This window comes from Anguilla anguilla, chromosome 11 (assembly GCF_013347855.1).
Source record: "Anguilla anguilla isolate fAngAng1 chromosome 11, fAngAng1.pri, whole genome shotgun sequence".
Classification (NCBI taxonomy): domain Eukaryota; kingdom Metazoa; phylum Chordata; class Actinopteri; order Anguilliformes; family Anguillidae; genus Anguilla; species Anguilla anguilla.
Window position 1 is genome coordinate 27,665,877 of NC_049211.1, and position 18,076 is coordinate 27,683,952.

General features: G+C 50.9%; 1 protein-coding gene across 4 annotated transcripts in view; it reads right to left on the reverse strand.

Annotated features, from left to right (window-relative positions):
- Positions 1–18,076, reverse strand: part of tns2a (tensin 2a) — a 49,963-nt gene that overhangs the window by 21,415 nt on the left and 10,472 nt on the right. For all 4 annotated transcript variants that reach the window (XM_035383267.1, XM_035383265.1, XM_035383266.1 and 1 more), the window contains exons 2-6: positions 11,099–11,204; positions 9,941–9,978; positions 453–491; positions 245–286; positions 67–116 (exon numbers count right to left, since the gene is read on the reverse strand). In XM_035383267.1, coding sequence (XP_035239158.1) covers positions 67–116; positions 245–286; positions 453–491; positions 9,941–9,978; positions 11,099–11,204 — 275 coding nt within the window. The remainder of the gene's footprint in view (positions 1–66; positions 117–244; positions 287–452; positions 492–9,940; positions 9,979–11,098; positions 11,205–18,076) is intronic.

Genomic DNA, 18,076 nt, shown 5'->3' on the forward strand with positions numbered 1-18,076 from the left:
GGAACAGAGAGAGTGAGGCAGGGCAGTAGAACAGAGAGAGTGAGGGAGGGTAGTACAACATTGTACCTGGGCAGGGTGCTCCTCTGCTTGGTGTATGTGAGAGACTTGGTGGAGCCCTGGAGGGAGGGAGAGTACTCTGTCAAATTTAAACTGATTTCTGCACACTTCAGCAATATTTACAAATGAAAGAGAGGAGAGCGGAAGGCAGAAAGAGAGAGAGAGAGAGAGAGAGAGAGCAACTCACCAGGTGCTGGATGTGCCTGGAGGGGGCGGTGCCTCGCCTTTGCTATGAGAGGAAGAGAGACAGCAGAGAAGGATGTCAGGATGAAAGAATAAAACGCAGACCGTGACAACACAGAGACCCATGCCCCAAGCCCCCCCCCCCCCCGCGCGATCCTCAGGCGAACCACACCTCACACAGACACTCATCAGGAAAGCACCAGCGGACTCACCAGGTCAGTGGAGGGGGCGGGAACACAGGCACCGGTTACCTGAAACAGAGCACGACAGGGGGGTTCTGAAAACGCGCTCCAAACGGAGCAGCCTGCAAGGCAACCCACGCTGCCGCCATTTTGGTTTCAGTCCATAGATGCTTTAATTTGGGAGGCATTGCCTAACCCTGCCAGCCAGCACTCTCACATTGGTTTCAACAGCTGTCACTCAACACCGGCTCGTTAACGCCCATTCCAGTGTGGCGCGGGTGTGAATAACACTGTCAGCAGACTGGCTACTGCAACATATTAATTACAGCCTGTTCTGCAAACACAAACATGACCTCTGCCCACCACAAACACACAGGAACACTGGCACACACACGTACCGTATGCAGGGACCGCTCGCTCACTCACACACACACGCACGCACGCACGCACGCACGCACGCACGCACGCACGCACACAGGCTTATGTACTGCGCTAAAAAATCCTTGACCTCCCCGTCAAGGCAGGAAGTGGGCAAGGCTGGCTGTAGTGGGGGGGGGGAGGGAATAAAAGAAAAAACTCTCTACCCATAACAGCCCAGGTTATGCAACCGCCCACCACACCAACCAGCCTTTTCAGCCCTCTTCCCCCCCCCCCCCATCCTGTCTGCATGTTGGTTCGAAGAGAAAAAAGAAACGTGTTTTTGGTTTCTCCCTTCATAAAAAAGGGGCTGTGTCCACAGACCGCGGGGGGCGGGGCCAGGCCTTGATTGGCGGTAAAACAATAGAGACTCCCGTTTCTCCAAACGAAACACAGCAGACAGGGTCTGTCATGCGGTCTGCACCTCAGACTTGTTAAGCTGTTCCAAGCGGCCTTTTGAAAAAGGCCTTAATGAGGTTCGAGCTGCACGCATAAAGTACATATGAAATCATTTGGCCCACGCCAGGCTGGGACCAGAGCTGTTAACGCCTCTCTCTGCCCCCCTCTTTCCCTCCCTCCAACTTTTCTTCTCTCTCCATTTCTTCATTTCCCTCCTCTCCAACTTTCCCCCTCTCCCGCTCTCCGAATTTCCCCTCCGGCTTCCTCCTCCCTCCCTCCCCCTTTCTGTTCTCTTCACTTGATCTTTCCCTCTCCCTCTCAATCTTCCCCTATACTCTCTTCCTTTCTCTTTCCCTCAGTCTTTCCTTTCTCTCCATTATTTCTTTCTTTCTCTCTCTTTCTCCCTCCCTCCACCCCCCTCCCTCGCTCTCTCTGTGTGAGGGGACCAGCGGAGGGGCAGTGAAACGCCAGAACAAACACGCCAGATTCCATCTCCCAGGCCAACCCTTACACAGAGCTTCCTGCAAACTGCCCCCACCCCTCTCTCTCTCTCTCTCACTCTCTCTCTCTCTCTCTCTCTCTCCCCCTCTCTCTTCCCCTCTCTCTCTCCCCCTCTCCCCTCTCTCTCTTCCCCAGGTATCCCAAGCACTGGGGCTGGAGTCTGACATATGAAACAGACCTTGCAGGGGGTTACAGAATGCACTTTTAAATAAGACTTAAAAGTAGACTTAGTCAGAGGCCCTAATGGAATCCAGCAGATGATCATTATCATCACTATTACCGTAGCGATACTGCTATAGGACCATATGTTGATACTGACACCATACTAACCCCATATAGTGATTCTGACACTATAGCGTTACACAGCCTCACAATGATACAGACTGTGTAGTAATGCAGGCCCTATAGGCATACAGAAAGATTTCCCAAAGGAAAAAGAATGGAAGGAGGCAGGATGGAAAAAGGGGTGCAGAGAGGTGGCACAGGGGCGGGAGAAGACGACAGACAGAGGGAGAGTTATGGTCCGGTGAAAAAACACAGGGCAGGAGTTATGGATAGTGGGAATAGAGGGAGAGAGAGACGAAGGGGAGGGGAGAGGGAGAGTTAGAGGGGGGAGGGAGGGAGGGATAGACAGACAGGGAGACAGGGAGACGGAGGGGTGGTGTTTATGCTCAGCCCGGCTGGTAAACAGCGTCGTTAGCCAGATAAGATGGAGCAGATCAAGGGAGGCACACGCTCTCTCGCTCTCTCCTTCCTCCCCGCCCCTCCTCCGCACTCTCGTGCCTGCGCCCCCCCCCCCCCCCTCTTGCAGTGCCGTAGATAACCCGTCCTTTGGGGCGCCCTGCAGCTGCTCCCCATCCCGTCAGCCGGACTCCCCAACACCGCCTGGCATTTTTGGTGTCCATCGCTTCTGGCATCCACCGTAAAGTGCACATCATGCATACAGTCTTCAGGCACCTTAAAGGAGTTCTTCAAGCTTCCTTTGAGCACATTCTACAGACTCGCCAGGCTCTTATCCTTAACGGTGAAAGTTGTCTCCTTGCTGTCACAGCCGAAACATTCTAATTTGAAGCACATTCTGAAAACTCATTAAGGGATTGGGCCCAGGTTACAATTGTTTGACTAACAAACACACGCAATGCCTGACTACCTGCGAAAGGCTGGCACATCCAACTAAACACCAGCCTTGGGGTTAATTCTCAAAAACGTTCCCTAATTCAGAAAACCTAACATTTACTTAATGTTTGGACGTGCAGAAAAATGGCAAATAATAGCACAAAGTGTAAATCTGCCGATAGGTTCTGGTGATGCTGAACATTGTGTGAAACTAAATCAGCCAGGGTGCCGTAGCCCAGTAGTCCACAATGGCTGCCAGCGTGCGGTTTCAGTTTCCGCAACCTGCCAGTGTGATGCCAAAGCCCCCCAGGAAACTGGGCAGCGTGTTTCAGAGATGGCCGTCTGACCGACGGGTCCATACATTGCCCGCCTCAGGTCTGTCAGGACTCCATGCTCACCACTGTGCACATGAAATGGCCGCCAGTCATCCAAGCGGTCACATGACCATCTACTGACACATGTGTGACTCCAGTCCTTCGGGGAACTCTGATTCAACCGGGATTACTGTGACAAGGCCAAACATCTGCTTTCAATCAGGAAACGCGCTCGGCACAGGACAAACCCTTCAGGACTCGCGCCGAACCATCTTTGTTTTTCCTCACTTAACAATGAAACTAGACGGGGAAAGAAGGGGGCACTGCATATAACCGCACCTCAACATGGTTAACATGCAGCTTTGCATTGTGGGAAAGCTGAATTAACTCAGCCATGCTTAGACGGCACCCTCCGGGAATCATTACCCAAAAGGGGGAGTATCCCCCCCTCTGGGGAGTATCATCTGCTGAACTTCCTCCTTGGCTCAAGGCGAGATGTTTTTGGCCGAGTGAGGGAGGCGGGGGAAGGTTCTGGAACTCATCCATCCTTCGTTATATTCACTCTAAATGATGGATGCCCAGGATGAGGCGACGGGTCGATGGCCCGTCCGGGCCGAATCGTGTCCTGCTCCCGTTCGCAGCCCAAGTGGGGACACCCACAAATGAGGCCAAGACACAGTTCCACCAGAAATGCGTACGGTGCGGAAACTGTTCCACCGATGCCAGTTTCACAACTTTGGGAGTCACAAGCAATATTCACCTCCAACAATCAACACAATGAGTTCTGTATCACCTAAAATCTCCCCCGGGATTTAAGGTGGTAGAGATTTTAAGGCGGTCTGAATAAGTTAGAGCAACACAAGGCACATTGCTGAGGCACATGCAGCGAGTGTCGCATTCTTATCAGCAAACGCAGATAAGAATACGCACGGAGCAAAGAGGAAACGCAGTAATTAGTCGTCTCTCTCTCGCCGTGGAAACGGCTAAGGAAAGAGAGAGATAGGCCCTCGAGGCCTGGCGTGCGCATCGCTTCCTGGCTACCGGGACCCACTACCACACGGCCAGAGTCAACAAGCACCACAACACCTCCCGCCACGGGAACAACTATCCAAACATCCTGACAAGGACAAACAGTGGAAAAATAAACTGGGACATCTCTGACGGATATGCGCCAGAGACCGGCTGAGCTGAACGGGACGCTATTTTTAACAGCCCCAAGTCATTTTTTCCCCCCTTCTCTCTTTTTCTCAGGGGATTGGTCAGAATTGGACCTGAATGAACGCACACATAAATGTCCGGTCTTTGCACTCCAGCCAGACACCCCCCTCCCCTACCCTTGACATCCCAGAGAGTCGTGCCATTGCCATGACGCATCTGTCCACAACACACGCCACGTTCACGTCACAACCACCTCACAAACCACAGATGGCAGCAAATAACGATAAGTGCTCTCTCACAGAAGTGTCAGGTTGTGTCCGGCCAAGCTCGCGGTAAATACGGCAAGCTTCGGTCCCCCAGCAACATTTCCCTTGAAAAGCTCAGAAACCCACCCAGCTCTGCTGGACCAAAACACACCCAGCTCTGCTGGACCAAAAGCACACCCAGCTCTGCTGGACCAAAACCCACCCAGCTCTGCTGGACCAAAACACACCCAGCTCTGCTGGACCAAAACCCACCCAGCTCTGCTGGACAAAAACCCACCCAGCTCTGCTGGACAAAAACCCACCCAGGTCTGCTGGACAAAAACACACCCAGCTCTGCTGGACAAAAGCACACCCAGCTCTGCAAGACAAAAACACACCCAGCTCTGCTGGACAAAAACACACCCAGCTCTGCTGGACAAAAACACACCCAGCTCTGCTGGACAAAAACACACCCAGCTCTGCTGGACCAAAACACATCCAGCTCTGCTGGACGGCAGCAGGCCAGCGCCGCGCTTCTCCGGTTACACACTGGGCTCCAGACGGCGAGGGGCCGCAGCCAGAGCTCTCCCCGTCAGCACCTATTCAGCCGGCTCGCGCGCGCAGGAAGCGCAGCCTGGGACATCAACACCTCTTCACCTCATTCACACGTGTGGGGAACAAAGCCCGCGATGCTGCCTCATCCCAGCCACAAACGGTAACGCTGCCTCCCCCCCCCCCCCCCCCCCCCCCCAGATTCCAGCCATCGTTGAAGTCCTCGGCCTTCCATTCTGGAGATGCTTAAGAAGCACAATGCTGGTCTACTCCTCACAACCCCCTCCCTCCCTCTCTCTCACTCTCTCTCTCTCATCTGCCAACTGATTACTTTTATTTTGGGCCATGCAAAAATGGTGGTGTGCGTATATCAACAGGAAGAAAACGACAGAGCAGAAAGAAGAGCTAAGATGGTGCAGGCTAAAGCAATATTTATTATTATTATTATTATCCTTTATTTAACCAGGAAGGTCCCATTGAGATACAATATCTCTTCTGCCAGGGAGTCCTGGTCAAGATGGCAGCAGGAAAATATGGTTTGTATGGTTTGTTAATATTTGTGGAAGCCTTTGGGTGACTCTTGATAGTGCTTTTTAACCTTTTTCATTTTGCCTTGTTTATGTTATACCTTTCTTTTTTTGTCTTGTTCTTTTTGATAATTGTACTTTTTTGATTTGTTGGGTGTGCATGTCTTGCCCCGATACTAGTTAAATAAAGGGAGTTGTTAAAATCCCATTTTCTCTCTCTCTCTGACAGGGGCTTCCCACACTTTTTCCACACAGTCTAAACAGTTCCAGTTTCTAACAGCGTCATCCCAGGGGTGAACATAACCCCCTCTGAGCCCCACACTTTCCTTTGGGCAGGGGGGGGGGGTGTGGCTGCCTGCTTTAATTATACTGACAGAACCCCAATTGACACAAAGCCAGCTGCCACTTCCATTTTTATCAATGGTCAACAGAACAACCCGCGTTGTTCTTCTAGAATTACGACTATTTCTAGTAACACAACTTGCACTTAATTTATAGTATCAAGGAATACCGACACAGGCTGCAACTGTCCATGTGATTGGTCTGTGAGAAGCAGCACCATAGCAACAGCTACCATTAGAGAAGGATTCTAGCAGAGAATTAACACACTCCTTACAAAAACAGCACTAACACACTGTACAGAGACAGTGCTAACACTCTGTACAGAGAAGAGTGCTAACACACTCCGTACAAAGACAGCACTAACACACTCCATAGAGAGCATGTGCTAACATATACATACAGATACCCAACACCCAGAGAGGAGGGGTTGAGTGCTTGTTAGCTCCTACAGACACAAACTTACATTCTATGTAGGGTGGACATGTTAGTGCTGTGGGGCTTGTCAGAGGTTGGAATAGGATAGGACCCAGCTGTACTTTCACCCCCAACAACCCCCCCCCCCCCCACGTCCCACATCCTTTACACTCTCCTCTGTGGTTTCCCTGCAGCCCTACAACGATCCATCACTGCTCCAGGGAGAGAGGTGCCTGTGTCTGCATGTGTTTGTGTGTGTGTGTTGGGTGTGTGTGTGGGTGTGTGTGTGTGCGTGCATGCGTGTGCATGTGTGTGTGTGTGTGTGTGTGTGTGCGTGTATGCGTGTGCATGTGTGTGTGTGTGTGTGTGTGTGCCTGCATGCTTGTGTGTGTCTGTGTGCGCATTTCCTTGTTCCCAGAATAACGGAAATGATCTTTTGGGCACTTGGTCATCCTGTCCCCAGCTACATTCCCAGACCCTTAATCCTCTCTTCCCCCCACTTCCTCATGGCCCTAATTTTCCACTCCGCCACGCAGACACGGGAAAAAAAGCTCCTGGATCACCAGCGCGGTCGCTGGACCCGCCCCCCCCCCCGCCGGCCCCCGGTCATGTGAGCAACATCGTCACATGAGCCGCCGCCGCGGGGGTGTGACGGCGAGCGCAGGTCACGGTCGCTCTTTCGGTGAACGACCTCTGGGGAAACCGCGGCGGGGTTTTCCCCCGGCGGGAAGCGCGGGAAAGCGACGGGCGCCGCTGCTCTCCGGGGTAAACCCCGAGGGTCCCCCCCCCCCCCCCAGAAAAGATCAAAAGACCCTCAGTGAAGTAGAAATGTGTTACAGATGCAAAATGTTAGAGGTCTTCAGTGCCTTCAAGGTCATTTTCAGCAATATTTAGCAGCAAACATCGGTCTGAAGTACAGGACAGTTTCACCCGAGTATAAAGGCTCAAAAATGTTTCCAACTTTTGAGTTGGGAAAAAACTCATTACTGTTACATTTGTGGTGAAGTGCTCAGGGTGTTGATCAAAGCCCAAACCCCTAAGACCTGTCAACATCCATGACTTCAGCTCCACTGAAGGACTTCAGGGAAACAGCACATGGAGCAAACTCAAAAACTCCCCTCCCTCTAGCTCTCTCTCTTACACACACACACACACAAGCGCATGCATGCATACGCACGCACACACACAGCTCTGAAAGAGTATGTGCCCCTCCTGCTTATGTCTGATTTCATGGCAAATTTTGAAACAGCCCAAGTCCTTGTATTGATAAAAGGCGATGGGATAGAGCAAATAACTCTAAAAGTCACCCAAAATCAGCCATTTAATATCTCCGTGAGAAGTATCCCCATTACCCAAAGCTGACCTCATAGACCCAATGCTGACCTGACAACACTGACCTCACGAACCTCGGCCGGCCCTATATCATTGACCTCACAGAACTAACACTGACCTCACATACCCAACGCCGACCTCAGACCAATGCGGATCTCCACAGCGACCCCACAGAAACTCTCGCCGCGCTCACAGAGGCCTTATGAGAACACATACTGGCTCTGCCACAACTTCCATTGGATTGGACACACAACTGGCGCTGCCTTTACCGTCAGCTTTGTACTTTCAGGTTCTTGACTTTGGCCAATATCTGAGAGGATCTGATTAGAAAGTCCAAGCCACAAAGTATGTTTACGCATCCAAGGTTCTTGTTGTCAGGACAACAGAGTTGCTGTTGTGTTGCCCTGACGCAGACTTTGTAACACGGTCCTTCTGGGAAAGAGAAAGAGGAGGGGTGGGGGCCACTGACAGCACAATTATTATTAAGGAGGTCGGGCGGGGGGGGGGTTTGGATTGTGCATGCAATGGTGTGGAAATCACAGAAAACGCACTGAAGACAGGGATGCCAAAACCGCTTCTTTCCTTCTGTGGAGTAAGTGTGGGGCTGGGAGGTCCTGTGTGTTTTGCTGGTTACCATGACTGGTTCTGGAGGAAAAGACGGGATCAGGCGGTCCAGGGATGACAACTGGGGGGGGTGGGGGGGTTGCTGCAGGGGGAGGAGGGGGGGTGGGTCAGCTCTGCTTAGCAGTAAACTGCCTCTCTCCTTGAGCCCAGAGATGGCTCTAAAGTCCACGCAGGAGCGCTCTGGGATTTTCCGCACACTCTTTCAGAAGAAGCCAAGCGCACGTACGAACCTACGTACAACTTACGTAGTCAAGTGATGATACTCACAGTAAAAAAAAAAAAACATATGAAGAGTTCACAATGTAAGAAAACCGATTCTGTTAAGACTCAAGGAGCGTTTTATTGAGTAAACGTAACTGCGGCCCGCCTCAGCCCCTCTCCCGGCTGCCTCTCCGCGCCTGTGAGTCACGCCGCAGCTGCGGGGGAGATGATTAAATTGAGCGCCAGTCCATTGGCTTTGGCCAGAAGGGTGGCCCAATTAGCGGCTCTTGTTCATCGGCTATTTGGTTTCTGAGTGGGAGACACGGCGGCCGAGCCAAGAGAGAAGAAACGAGGAGCGCTTCCCAGAAGCGCCGTTTCTGAGGCAAGGGCGCGGCGTCAGATTTGGGCGGCGCTCCAACGACGCAAGTCCCCCGTGCTCCTTCACCAAACGCAACCCCTGCACTCACTTTCCCCCATCGGCCTGAAATCAGCCTGGGATGGGCGGGGTGTTCGTGAGACAGATCAGGGTGTAGGAGTTGAGGGCCGTACATGAATCGGAGTGCACAGCAGGAGAGGCTCGAGCTGAGCCCAGGGAAAGAGAGAAAAGCCCCTCACATTAAAATGTACTTAACAAATCCCGCCTCTGACACCGGCCCAGCAGTCCTTCAGTGGCACCGGGCCTAACCCCCTCCACAGCCCCAGCCAAACCCCGGCTGCATGGAACCCTGGCCTCCTTCCAGGCAGTATCAATAACCCGCACACCCCCCCTCCCCCCTCCCCTTCCGTCTTATGTAAATGCGGCTTGGCGTGTCACAGTGCCGACGCCCCCTTGCCAAGCCCCTCCGTGCCAGACATGGCAGCCACTGCTGCTTCAATAGAGCCTTCAGGAGCCCTGAGCGCACTGATGGGCGTGGCCCGACTGCATGAATGGAACACAGTGATGGCAGCCCTGGCAGCAGCCTGAAAGCAGCCTGAATCAGCCAGAGAGAGCCTGAATCAGCAGGAGAGAGCCTGAATCAGCAGGAGAGAGCCTGAATCAGCCAGAGAGAGCCTGAATCAGCAGGAGAGAGCCTGAATCAGCAGGAGAGAGCCTGAATCAGCAGGAGAGAGCCTGAATCAGCCAGAGAGAGCCTGAATCAGCAGGAGAGAGCCTGAATCAGCAGGAAAGAGCCTGAATCAGCCTGAAAAGGCTGAATCTGTCAAAAAGAGCCTGAATTAATCAGAAAGAGCCAGAATCAGCAGGAGAGAGCCTGGATCTTTCAGAAAGGGCCTGAATCAGCCAGAGAGAATCTGACACAGCCTAAAACACAGAGGGCCTGGAAAAAGCAGGTATGCATAAATCCCACAGGTAGAGCATAACTACAACTGATCCTTACCTTTATTTCACATTTCTTGTGGGTTGCCGTTTTACACACTGCAGAGAGAAAGAGAAAGAGAGAGACAGAAAGAGGTGAAGAGGGTGGAGAGGGAGATAAAAGGGAATTAAACATGATGGAGGCAATCTTACCTTACTTTTGTAGACTAAGCTGCTATTTGGTAATATGCAGAGTACATAATGCAGAGAAATGTTTTTTAAATGTTTGACATTGCATACGCCCACCAGACATAAGACAGTGAACTACCTCCTAAGTGAACAAAAGTGTCTGCGAGCTGAATTGACAGGTTACATGAAGACTAGCGCAGTCCCACGTGTATGGTGTAAATTGTGTGACACAATTGTGTGTTCAAATGTGTATTTCATAATTTGAATTTGTATGTAAAGGTTCGAAAGTGAATGCTGTGATTTGAATCCAAATTGCAAAAACTTCAGCCTGTTTGGATCCCCTTGAAATTCAGTTTTTTTCAGTATTCAGTTTCAGTTCAGTTAAATGCAGAATTCAGAATTGACCTGAACAGAAACTGAATACTGAAAATTTTAATTTCAAGGGGATCCATACAAGTTCAAGTTTTTGAAATTTGGATTCAAATCACAGCATTTTAAAACCATGCATACAAATTCAAATTATGAAATATAAATTCAATGTAATCAAATTCAGTTTAATTTCCTTTAAAAATCCATTGTCTGATGGCACAAGATTTACAACATGCAGGTGTTATATTACAAAGTAGGCACTGTATCCCATGTGCTGAATCATTCTTTCAGTCCTGAGTGTTGACAGACATGTGGAGTTCGGTGTTGAGTTCGAAGTTGAGTCTGGTGTTTAGCCAGGTTTTTAGGCTCAGATGGTGTTGGGTCTAGTATTAGGTGTCACGTACTAGGTGCTGGGTTAAATATTGGGTCAGGTGTTAGGCGTTGGGCCAATAATTAAAGGGCTGGGTTGATGTTGGTTTGGGTGCTGGGTCATCTTGGGGATCTTGGGTTGACTACTAGGGGTTGAGTTGGGTTGGGTGTTAGGTGCTGAATAGGGGGACACTGTTGGGTGTCGGGCCGTGGGTCGGGTGTTGGGTATTCGGGCCGATGGGTCAAGCATTGGGTGTCGGGGTGGGTGGAGGACAGAGTGTTGAGTGTTTGTTCAGGTAGTGGAAGGGCTCACCTCGGCAGAAAGAGCCCAGGTTCTCGATGCTCTGTCTGCAAACTCCACACTGGCGCTTCTTCTTAAAGGACTTCTCTTTGAAGGAGTGCGGCTCACCCTTCCCAGGCTGGAAAACAAACACAGAAACAAAGGTGAGCTTTTACTTTTTCCCTTTCCCTCTTCGCTTCCCTTTCTCTCCCCCTCTGCCTCTGTCTATTTCTGTCTTTGTCTCTCCATTTATCCTTCACTTCTCCTCCGGTTTAGGGAGATTTCAGGAAGTGAAAGGGAAGGACTTGTATGCAGTGTGCCTTAACGTCAGGCAGTGTGCATTAAGGACAGCTTTGCAGGATAAAAGGAGCACCAGTGGCAGGATGAGCTGGCTGGCCACACAATGGCAGGGTAGAGGTAGAGGGTTTTATACAAGGCCCCTCATCCCCAAGATACTGCATGTAGCTGTGGGCGCTAATGCATTTGTGCATGACAGGAAATGGTGTCGCACCTTTTTACAGCTCGTGAGAGGTCAAGACTGTAACCATTATTGAGAACAGCGTGTTTGTGGCTGGGGGTGATCTTCTCTGTGGGGGAGTATGTCTGTGGACCAGGGGGCACACGCAGGAACACGGTGCGGGTTGGTGAGGCCACAGAGACACTGTAAGAGGTTAGGACGCATGTATCTGTGCCCCTTTAAGGTAGAATTTGAGCATTTTAAAATGATGCATGACAGGGCAACATATAAAAGAATGTGGTGTACCGGGTGGGCTATTTGTGTGGTAAATGCAGACGGAGACATGTTTAGGATGAGTGTGATGGTTGGGCATTATTGTTTTTTCTCTTTTCGTTGTTTCTGGCAGGGTAGGCAAGGGAGATCTGGGTTTGTAAATATGACGTTGGGGTAGGTTTTAAGGCAACTGTGGAAAGTTTTTGTGTTTCAATAAAGGAAAGTCAAAAGTCCCTCGGTCTCGCTCGCTCACTCTCTCTCGTTCTCTGGATTCAGACATCCAGGAAGAGGAGGACACAGATTATCAGCATTATCAGACCGGGCAGCTGCAGGCTCTGATTATGTAACTCCACTCAGAGCTAATCCCGGTGTAGCCTACACCTGCCTAATGACATACCGGCAGTGGTGTGCCATTATCCCAAATCAGCAGGGCACACGCACTCTCCCACACGCATGAGAATGCACGACCCGCTGAACACGCGTGTACATGCACATACACACCTGCAAGCACGTGCTCACTCGCGTGCGTACACGCTCACACACGTGCACACACGCTCACTCACGTGCACACACGCTCACTCACGTGCACACACGCTCACTCGCGTGCGTACACGCTCACTCACGTACACACACGCTCACTCGCGTGCGTACACGCTCACACACGTGCACACACGCTCACACACGTGCACACACGCTCACTCACGTGCACACACGCTCACTCACGTGCACACACGCTCACTCACGTGCACACATGCTCACACACGTGCACACACGCTCACTCACGTGCGTACACGCTCACTCGCGTGCGTACACGCTCACACACCTGCAAGCACATGCTCACTCACGTGCGTACACGCTCACACACGTGCACACACGCTCACACACGTGCACACACGCTCACACACGTGCACACGCTCACTCACGTGCACACAGGCACGGCCATGCACACACACGAGGAACGCTCGCGCACACACACAGATCTGAGAGACGATCGAGAGAACCTCCAGCGCCTGCACCACACAAACTCATCAGCCCGACTCGAGCCCCATACCTCTCGGGTGAGTCACGGACAACAGCGCACTCAGAAACACACGAACACAGACAGTTACACACTCCAGACACACAGAAGGCAGAGATTGCCTCTAAGCCCTTCTTACATCATGACTCAGCCATGAAGATCTCTATACAAACTGCAACAGGATTAGCCAAAACAAAATGAGCAATTTGTTTTTTTTTTTTTTTTCCCTAATGCTCTCATGAAAATGTCAGTGGAACACTGAAAACCAGGTGGATGGTAGAGATTGTACCAGCTTTTATAAACCACGGAAAACAGAGACACAGAAACCGGGTCCCTCGCAGGTTTACATTATGCTCTTTCCAGTACAGGGAAAATGTTTGTACAGCTGGCACTACAACCGGAGCAAGACAGCACTAAGGGACATATTTACATGTAACACCAACACTGGGGACGCATTCACCCACAACAGCAACACTGGTGATACATTTACCCACAACCCTAACTCTGGGGACACATTTAACCGCAACACTGACACAGAGGACATATTATTTACCTTCAATACTATCACTGGGGACCCATTAACCCGCGATATTAACAACTGGGTATCAAAGAACTACACTGTAAATGCCGACTTCTCTCATATTTTTCCAGCGTACAATGACTTCAGTGGGAAAAAGCACAGCGGCCTAAAATGGGAAAGGGCACGGTGCTGCACCTTAAGGCCAGGCTGTAAATCAGCAACACAGAGCTCCACTAACGCGCACACAGAGCTCCACTAACGCGCACATAGCTGCGCGGCTATATCACAAGAGCGTCCCACAGAAGTGGGAGCGCAGATAAACACCCCGCCCGGCGGGGGCGGCTCCGCGCCCAACGCGCTCGCTAAGCACCGACGGGCCGCTCCTGGAGCGGGGCCCGCGAGTCAGGACCGTCGGCGCGAGAAAAAACGGCTTCTGGAAGCGGCTCTGCTGACGGGCGCTGAGACAACTGCCACATGTCCGCGCGCTCTCGCACAGACAGATGATTTTTATTCAGGTCCTCGGGATGAGATTTGAGAAAAACAGAGTCGTTTCTCAGTGAGGTACACTCTGTCTACATGCGAGCTGTATGAAAAGTAGCATCTGGTGTCGGGTGGGGGAGGGGCATTTGAAACAAAAAGGCAGATAAACATTCAGTGTAGGCACCACGTTCCAAAGGACCCTGTGACAAAAGTTACGCGCGCCGGATAAAAGTGTCCCTCTGGCTCTCGGGGTTCCGCTGTGAAAGGATCCATTTTGAGTTAATGAGGCCTGATTAGCTCCCATTAGTTCATAAGCTTTTGCACAAGGCGGATGCTGGGGCTGACCCACAGCGCTTGGGCCGGTCGCTCTGAAAAACGAACCTGCTCACGCTACGGCAGACTAGCTCAAGGCCTCCTGTCTGTGCATTCTGCAGTGAATCTGCAGACATCTCCAAGTCCACCATCAACACCACCAATCCAGGTCACAATTCCAATATGTGTATATATATATATATATATATATATATATATATATATATCATGTAAAATATAATCAAAAACTATCAAACTCCTTCAAAAGACTGACTCCAAATGCGTCCAAATGAAAAGTATCAGACAGCTTACCGAGTCTTCAGCTAGGCATGTACTGCTGAAGCCAGGACCAGAATCCAAATTTGCCGGACATCACCACAGCGCATGCAACACCTTTGATACCCCGGATCTCAACACAAAACCTTCACGACCCTCCTACGGGTGGCTACGGTGCCACACAACCTGCCCCCCCCACCCCAACCCCCCCACCTCCCTGGGCGAAACCTGCGGACCCTCGGCGCAGGCCCCGCCCCCTGGCCCCGCCCCCTGGCCACGAGCCGTTATTGACTTAAGCGGCGGGGAACAGGACGCACACTGTGAGCCCTGTTCTCATATTTTTAGCTGCCTGACGCACTTCTGGGACTCAAAGGACCTTTAAAAGTCTCCCTCCCCCCTTTCGTTCCCATCCCCGAAGCAAAGAACAGAGGCGATATTGAAGGAGGGAGGAGCCAGTCAAAATTCATCCAGCCACCCCTCCCTCCCTCCCTCTCCCTCCTTTTTCCAACTCCCAAAAATACTCTATCAGAAAGACTGAGTACAATATGCTTCGCTAGGCTGGAAATAACCATCCCGGTTGCTTGAGCACATGCTGCTACACAGCTACACATTAGCGCATTGGCGAGGGATGGTTCAATAGTTGGCCGATTCGATAGAGAGGGGTGATTTGATAGCGGAGAGGGGTGATTCAACAAAGGGGTGGGGTGATTTGATAGAGGAGCGGTGTGATTTTGACAATGGGGAGGGGTGATTTGATAGTGGAAAGGGGGGTTTTGATAGAGGAGAAGGGTGATTTGATAGTAGGCAGGGATGATTCAATAGTGGAATGAAGTCATTCGATAGGAGGATATGATAGAGGGGAGGGGTGATTCTGTAGTGGGGAGCGATGATTTGATTGTGGGACGTCTTTCCCTCTCCGACACACGTGTGCTGTCTGTTTAGGATGCTGGAGTAGGCCTACATTATGGAGTTGACAGAACTTTATCCTATGCTTCTTGGGTAAGGAAAAGTGACTGAGAACACAAATATAATTACTATTGAAGGCGATGTGGGCATCTGACAAACTATATAATTGCATGCTTCTCCTGTTTGCCCAATTATATAAAAGGGGTGTGATGGAAAGTGACAGAATAAACTCCTATGTGTGTGTCTATATGAGAGAGTGAATGTGTGCGAGTGCGCATGTGCGAAAAAGAGTTTGTGTGTGTGGTTGAGAGACAACAAGTGTGTGGGTGTGCATGTGTGTGTATATATAGAGAACAAGCATGGGTGTGTGTGTGTGTATTTATTTATTAGAGAGAGAACAAGCATGTGTGTGTGTGTGTGTGTGTGTGTTTATTTAGTAGAGAGAGAACAAGCGTGTGTGTGTGTGTGTGTATTTATTTATGAGAGAGAACAAGCATATCTGTGTGTGTGTGTGTGCGCTTCCTCCCTCCACTGGGGTGGGACACGAGAAGAGAACAGAGACTCCCTGTTCCAGCAGTGATCTCAGGACTGGAGCGTGGAGCTATTACACATTTCCTGCCAGCCTGCCTCCCCATTTATCCCCCCCCCCCACCCAGCTACACTGGACACACCCCCCATTACCCCCCCACCCAGCTGCACTGGACACACCCCCGAATTATCCCTACACACCTCCATTTTGAGTTAAGCTCCGCCCCCTGGCCCAGCAAACAACTCTGTTCTCTTCTTCTGTTGTTTTAAAACTTCCCAAAGATGATGTCAAAGTCGCAGAAGATGAAGACTCATGATGGGCCGCACAATAGAGGCCGTCGCTATCGCATTAAAATAGGAAGGAAACGAGCAGCATTATCGCCCGACCAATAAAACACGGTTTCCTACCTCACCTCCGACATGGAAGACAGCTGTATTGTTGAAACGTCCTTGGATGTGACAGTGGGAAACTCTACAAAATTAGCTCCTGTAATGACTCCTACAACACTGGCATACTCCCTACAGCACGCACACAGACCACCACACACGCAAATACCCTGTAATACACATACACACCCTACGACAAGAGAGCTTCCACACAAATATGCACGCTCAGACACACACACACAAACACACACACCATTGCCAGGCTATTCATCTTGGTATCCTGTCACTATTCTGGAACTGCCAGAACAGCCATGCCACAGGGTGACTGTCACTACCTGGACACAAATGGCTTTGTCATCTAAATTCACACACACCTCATGCGCACACACACGCATGCACTCCTACAGTATCTCTGAATCTGTGGGGTGTTCACAGCATACAATGACTTTAAACCCATTTTGACTGACTTAAGAGCAAAGCCTTACTTTTATCTCCTAATCTGGGAGCCATTGAACTGTCATCCCGCATAAGAAATGCACATTCAACCCTCCGCAAGCCAAAAGCAGGACAGCAAGGGCTTCCATTTTAGAAGCGATTCTGCGCGACCGCGATGCTGACATTTGGCGCCTATTCCCGAGGGCTCTCAGCGATTCGGCCTATCGTGACCCCCTCCAGCGGGCGCCCCCGGGCAGCCGCGCCCGGGACAGACCCGCCGTTGTTCCAGCTGGGTGAGGATGGGCGTTCTGCCCCGTCAGCGAAACGCCAGCCAGACAGAGCCAGCGGTCTGACGGGGGGCATGTGAGCGGGCAGGACTGCCTGTCCCAGCGCCGCACGCACGCGCCGAAGAGAGCCCAGCGCTCATTCCACTGCCTGTGGGCTGCGGCCTCAGGAACGAGAGGAGCGGACAGGAGGAACCAACACTGTTTGTCTCTCAGACGTGATCACTCACTCACTTGCATGCTCACTCAGTCAGTCAGTCAGTCAGTCAAGCAAGCCTATACTCTCCAGTTTAGGAGAAGTGCAGACAGGTTGCCAGGTGTGCCTTGCTCGTTAGGACCTAAGTTCTACTTCACCACCACTTCACCATCCACACAACCACAAAATGGCTGCTGTGCTTTCGAAGACCGACCCTGGGAAAACTCCTTGCCTTTAACAAGACCCTCTGACGTGCTTATCTCTGGCCGAGGACAATAACCCCCGGCCAGCAGTTTCCCCTGACACACCCCCCAAACCCCCCCACCCCCTTCCCACAAAACTCTCACCCCATGCAACTTCCCTCACTCCACCCCAGAGAAAATGACAGAATCTCCTGCCTCTCCCTTCCCTCGCTCTCCCTCACGCTCTCTCTTTTCCGTTTTGCCTTACGTCTTGTTCCTTCTGGTCTGCTCCCTCACAGCCCACCACACGGTGTCTCTTCCTCTGGAATATTCTTTTCCGACGGTAGCAATACCAGTGCTGTGCAACAGAGGTCAAGCTCTGATTGGTCAAGCTTAAATGGGCGGGTGCAGTATGCGCACAGGTGTGGAGAAGCACAAGTAGTACTGCTTTAGTTATTTGTTTCAAATCATTCTCATAGTTTAAAATTCAGGTTATTCACTGATTCTTCAGCTAAAAAAAAAAGAAATCCACTTATTTAAGAAATGTTGTTCTTGGAGCTAGTAAGAGTAGGGTACAAGGGGCAAGATAGTAACAGAGATGCAGTCAAAATAACTAATGAGTCATGCCTGCTCAACTGCTGAAACACTTGGTTCTCTGAGGAATACACTACTGACAAATATGAAAGGATAGTCAATAGTATGTCCAGGTTTACTGGTACAGTCCCTCATGTACAATTAAGCTCTTATAAACAAATAA